We start from the raw sequence: 5,457 nt of genomic DNA on the forward strand, positions 1-5,457 counted from the left end.
CTCGGCTCAGGGGCCCTTCCCCTCCCGGGGCGTGGCAGCACTCCGGGCCGCCGCGGACCCGCACCCAAATTGCCCCCCTTTGCAGCCAGAGCCGTGCCTCGGTCGCTACGGCCCGACCAGGCGCCCGAGTGCGGTTTGGGCCCGAGACCGCTGGAGTACCTGGCAATAATTAATGCTAGCGTTTGCCAGCTGCGTGGAGAATTTCCAAGAACATCTTGACAAAGACGTTTTTGAGGGGCGAGGGGAAAGACTTAGGTATCCGCTGGGATGTGCAGACCTCCATAAATAAGGCACGGGACAGCTGGAGAGGATGGCGTGAAGCTGAGGGGAGGAAGGGCTGCTCAGAAAAGGTCTTTTGAGCTGAGAATTGATGGGGATGGCCTGGCAAGACGAAATGTCGCTTGGGGGATTGGTGTGCAGGGAGCTTTAAGAACCAGGTATGGTGCAGATGCTTCTGAAAATGAGGCATAAATTCTTACACCCGTTTCTTTCCCCTGACAATAGCTGAAGCAGCAAACCTCCCTCCCTTGTCAGAGGCTCAGAAGAACAAACTGAGGCACCTGTCAGTCGTCACGCTGGCTGCCAAGATCAAGGTAGTGGCCCTATTTTTCCCCGAGTTCTCCTTCCCCTGGGATTACCTCATGCTAGTTACCATCATATTTCCACAGTGCATCCCCTATTCAGTGCTGCTGGAGCAGTTACAGCTGAAGAACGTCCGGCAACTGGAGGACCTCGTGATTGAGGCTGTGTATGCAGATGTGCTGCGAGGGAGCTTGGATCAGCGGAACCAGCGCCTGGAGGTGGATTACAGCATTGGGAGGGACATCCGGAGGGAGGAGCTAAGCACCATCACCCGCACATTGCAGGAGTGGTGAGGAGGAAGCCCCCAGTACTAACACCTAAAAAAGGTTGCAGGAGTGGCCGGCGGCTTCCCCAGATCCTCTGTGTGTCACTGGGGGGTAGTGTTGTGAGGTGGCCTACTTGATCCCCTTTCCCATACTCCAACAGAAAGAAATTTTCCAAAAATAATTTTCCAGATTCCCCTGTTTGTTACTGGAGGGGTGATGAGACTGCAGCAGCCTTTGCACAGTCCTGGCTGCTGGCAGGAGGCTTTCTGAGTATACATCTGTAGTTCCTAACCTCGTGGTGCTTTGTTATTTGTCCCCCTCCCAGGTAATGATGTCACTATGCCATTACATTGGACTTCCCTGCCTGGTGTAGCCATCACCTTCTGGTCTTTTTGGCCTCTGGGGTTGAAATCTGTCATCTTTCATGTTTCTTTCTATGCTGTGTGAATTACCTGGCCTGTTCAGTTCTACGTCTTCTCTCCAGGTGCCAGGGCTGCGAGGTTGTCTTGTCAGGCATTGAAGAACAGGTTAGCCGGGCCAACCAGCATAAAGAGCAACAGCTGGCGCTTAAGCAGCAGATAGAGAGTGAGGTGAGTGGGCCAAGGAGGGAGCAGCCCCTCACTTAAAAATAACTAGAACCAGCACCCTGTGGTTGTTACTGTCTTTGCTCAAGTAAGGCATTGCCTTTTCCCTAGGCCAGACCCCCAGGGGGTTGCGCCTGAAGCTCTTAAATGCAGGGCTTGCTTAAAAAAAAAAAACCAACCACCCCACCCCCAAAAAAATCCCTAAACAAAGTTTAAAAAAAAAAACAACAAAAAACCACCAACAAAAAACAAACAAAAAAAAAAACCCAAAAAACCCCACCACCAAGCAAGCAAACAAAAAAAACCAAACAAAAAAAACGTGGGAAATTCCTTGGTCCTTGCTTTTGTGCTGTTGCAGGTAGCAAACCTGAAGAAGACCATTAAAGTGACAACAGCAGCTGCCGCAGCAGCCACATCCCAGGACCCGGAACAGCACCTAACAGAGCTCAGGGAGCCGGCCCCTGGCACCAACCAGCGCCAGGCGAGCAAGAAAACTTCCAAAGCCAAAGGGTGAGGAGTGGGAGTGAACAAACAGAGCCCGTTCTCTGTGCATGTTCTGGAGGTGAACTGTGGGGAGCCCTGTTCCAGAGCAGTGAGGTTATTGGCTGCAGGGGTCTACTCCCTGGACGTGGGATGGTCGGATACGTACTAATTTGAGGAAAGGTCTCTGCAGCTCTCGAGCTGAAGTTCATAAGCCTTCCTTGTGGGGGAAGTCTTCTGCCTCCTGCGAAGAACACTGTCTGCTCTTCTTCGTGTGCATTTAGAAAAGCAAGTTGGGGTGAGCCTTGGTGTCCACTCTGAATTGTTTTGGTTTCTTTTTTTGTCTCTCCACAGGCTCCGGGGCAGTGCGAAGATTTGGTCTAAATCAAACTAGTTGGATGTCCCTTCACAACTGGGAGGGTGAGAGGAAGAGATTTGGGGGATGGAGGGGTAGCAAAGGTCCCAAGTGTGATGCTTCTGAGCTCTTCTCTGAGATCCATCTTGCCAACTAATTCTCCTGCATGTTTGTTCTCTTTCCTGTTTTCTTTACCGACTCTCCAGGCAGTGCCTCCCTCCTCTTCATTGTAGCATTTCACACTCTGAGCTTCCAATTGTATGCGTTGCTGTTTCCCCTACCCCAAAACCCCCCTCATCACCACAGCCACCTGTTTCTTTCTCTCTCCCTGTCTTTTGACAGGTCAACTTAAAGAGCCACAAAACTGTGTAGGTCACCTTTGCACCCACAGGGCATCGCAGAAGCTTGGAAAGGGTGTACTGGTGCTCAGCAATCATTTTGGCTCTGAGACCCCTGGGATACTTTGCTCCAGGAAGCAGCTGCCATCTTTGATTGTTTAATCTTTGTTTTGCTAGGTGGGAGGGTAGTTTTTGAAGGGATTCTTTTAAAAATATATAAATATATTATAAATATATATAAAACAATAAAAATATAGATCTATGGACATATCTATACAAACTTGTGCCCCTATGGTGGTGTCTCTTTGTCTCGTGTACTGATTCTGGATGTTCCAAAATAGGTTGTGATACTGAGAGCCTCTATCCCATTTCTGGGTGGAATTTATCCCCAAAATACTCGCTTCTTTTTCCAAAGGGCAGTGCCACAGTACCTCGGTAAAGCTGGGATGAGAGTCCATAAAGGAGGAACGAAGCATAAATCTTACTTAAAGAGTTTCTCGTGGAATTGATTTGCATCTGGAGTGTTCAAAAGCGGTGCTTTTCAGGTACTCTCAGGGCTTGAAGGTGCAGAGACTGAGGAAAAGGCGTCAGTACTACGTGCCCAGTGGTCCTGGACAAAACGGAAAGCCACGCGGGGACTTGTCTGACAGAGAGTTGAAGGTGACAGAGTCAGTGCCCATCTGGGTGAGTTTTCATGGCATAGATGCTGCTTAAGCCATTCTTGGGTGATACCGGAGTCTGGTCGAAAAAGATATTTTTAGTGAAGTCGACTCCTGTGAGATGCCCAGAAAAAAACCATCAGATTCTTCAGAGGATGCATCCTTGAGGCTGGCTTGAAGCCAGGTCGGAGGGATGCGAGTGTCGCGCTGCTGTTCCAGGATGGTGTGGCGCTGCTGTAAATTGACACCATGACTCCCACCCCCGCTTGGTTCTGCCTTTCCCCTTGTGCCAATGCTAAAATTTGATTCCCTGAACTTGGGTGTCTGTGCGTGAGCAAACCACCGGAAAATTAATCCAACAAGGGAAAGCCCTCGTCTTTGTCTGCATGGAGACTTTAAATTCACTGGCCTGGGCGAGTGTTCTTCTGGGTCAGCTCCCCCTGCAGGCAAGTGAGGGCTGGAACTGTGTAGGTGGGAACGTGCCTTGTTAAGGGGGTGGGGAGGGGAGGGTGAGACCATGCTTGGTTTAGTGGGAGCAAGGTGTGTCATCTCAATACTCGAAACCCCACAAAATGCTGGTTTGTGCAATATTGCTGTTTTACTAACTCTGGGCTGCGGTAGCACAGCGCTAACTTTCAGTGGGAAACCCCTTGTCACTCGAACCTGCGAACTCAGAAAACTTTCAGGCAGCTTTCTTCCCTGTGTGTAAAGTCACAGGGCGGGGATGTGCCAGCCAGCTCTGCCGGGGCGGGGATGTGCCGAGCTGTCCCGGGGTGACAGCCATCATTGGCTGCCGTCTCCAAGAGCTAGGCCAGCCCCACACCTTTCCCCCATTCTGTGCCCCGAAGCGTAAGGTCCCTTCGCTGCAGTCATCTGGTGAGACAGCACCAATCAGGAGGGATTTGGCATGAAGCTGTCCGGATGAGAGATGCAAATCTGCCTGCAGGAGTGTGTAAGGGGGCAGATGAGCCAGGGTCATCTCAACCCACCTAGAGAGGTCTGGCTAATCTGCGGCAACAGGGAGTCTACTGGGCGAGTCCTGTTTTCTGTAAGTTGCAGGGAAGGGTTGTGAACACGCTTTCAGCTTTTGTTTAAATTACCTCAAGCCTTCCTCTCTCCGCATCGTATCACCTTCGTCTGTCTCTCCCAATGAGGGGAGTCACCATGGTCACTGCATTTGTGATTGTCTGCAAGAAGCAATGGTGTTCCTGCATACCAGATTCTCCCGCTCCCTGGGAAGGGTTAGTCTGGGACCGAGGTACCTGGCAAGCCCTGAGCACCTGCCAAATGTCTGGCGCCTCATGCCCTTTCAAAGAGGAGCTGCTTGCAAAGCCGTTGGGGTGTGATGTGAAGGAGAGAGGAGAATGGCCTTGGGATGGAGCCAAGCAGCCGGACAAAGCACGTGTCCTAACGGGGCAGCGGGAGCGGTGGCACTTCCAGGGAGAGCTGAGGTTACCAATAATGCAATAATGGAGGAGGATATTTGTGCCCCACAAAAGTCCCGCTGCTGCTTAGGAACAGCTCTTTGTCCCAAATGTCTCAGCTCCTCTCTGACCTGTTGGGCTTCGCTCTCTTTAACCGCACTGTGGCTTTTTTTTTAAACACTCTGAATCCACAGTTTAAATCTGGGCTGCAGATCCTGGGAACGGAGTTTGAAGCATCCCGAGCCAGCACTGAGAGCTCCAGGCCAGTCGTGTGTGATTTGCACGCTTGCCTGAGTGCCCTGCGCAGCACACGGCAAGGCGGAGCAGCGCCTGAGCTCTGTACGCCCGCTGGCATTGATCTTGTGAGCACAAAAGCCCACACACGGGTGACAGCAATTGGACTGTGGACCAACACAGGGTCCTGGGCGGGGGTCACCACGGTAGCCCTAGGCTGCGCTGAAGCCCCAGGCTCAGATTCTCATGGCTAAATCGCAGCCATGGCAAGTCTGCCTGCGTGCTTCTGACGTAACTTTGTTTTGTGGCATCCAGCTTCCCCCCTCTCCAAAGCTCAGGTCAGCTCTCTGATAGTGGCATTTGCCAAACGCAGCCGTAGGCCTTGCTCCCCCTTCCCATTTTCTTACTCACCCCTCCCGAGGCTGGTTGTGTTGTGGTTGTCAGAAGAGTTTGGGATTAAGCGCGTTTGCTCAAGGGGCATCTGCACAGCTCTGAAAGTCTTCCATTTTCTTTACTTTTTCAAAGGGAACACCTT

The 5,457-nt window shown here is 51.5% G+C and overlaps 1 protein-coding gene across 1 annotated transcript in view; it reads left to right on the forward strand.

Annotated features, from left to right (window-relative positions):
- COPS7A (COP9 signalosome subunit 7A) overlaps window positions 1-2,827 on the forward strand; it is an 18,316-nt gene extending 15,489 nt beyond the window's left edge. The window contains exons 2-7 of the mRNA XM_009639185.2: window positions 86-155; window positions 466-593; window positions 669-871; window positions 1,333-1,438; window positions 1,791-1,942; window positions 2,267-2,827. Coding sequence (XP_009637480.1) covers window positions 86-155; window positions 466-593; window positions 669-871; window positions 1,333-1,438; window positions 1,791-1,942; window positions 2,267-2,306 — 699 coding nt within the window. The 3' untranslated portion in view covers window positions 2,307-2,827. The remainder of the gene's footprint in view (window positions 1-85; window positions 156-465; window positions 594-668; window positions 872-1,332; window positions 1,439-1,790; window positions 1,943-2,266) is intronic.
- The last annotated feature ends 2,630 nt before the right edge of the window (window positions 2,828-5,457 follow it).

The sequence above is a fragment of the Egretta garzetta genome, unplaced genomic scaffold (genome assembly GCF_000687185.1).
Source record: "Egretta garzetta isolate BGI_Z169 unplaced genomic scaffold, ASM68718v1 scaffold85, whole genome shotgun sequence".
NCBI classification, from domain to species: domain Eukaryota; kingdom Metazoa; phylum Chordata; class Aves; order Pelecaniformes; family Ardeidae; genus Egretta; species Egretta garzetta.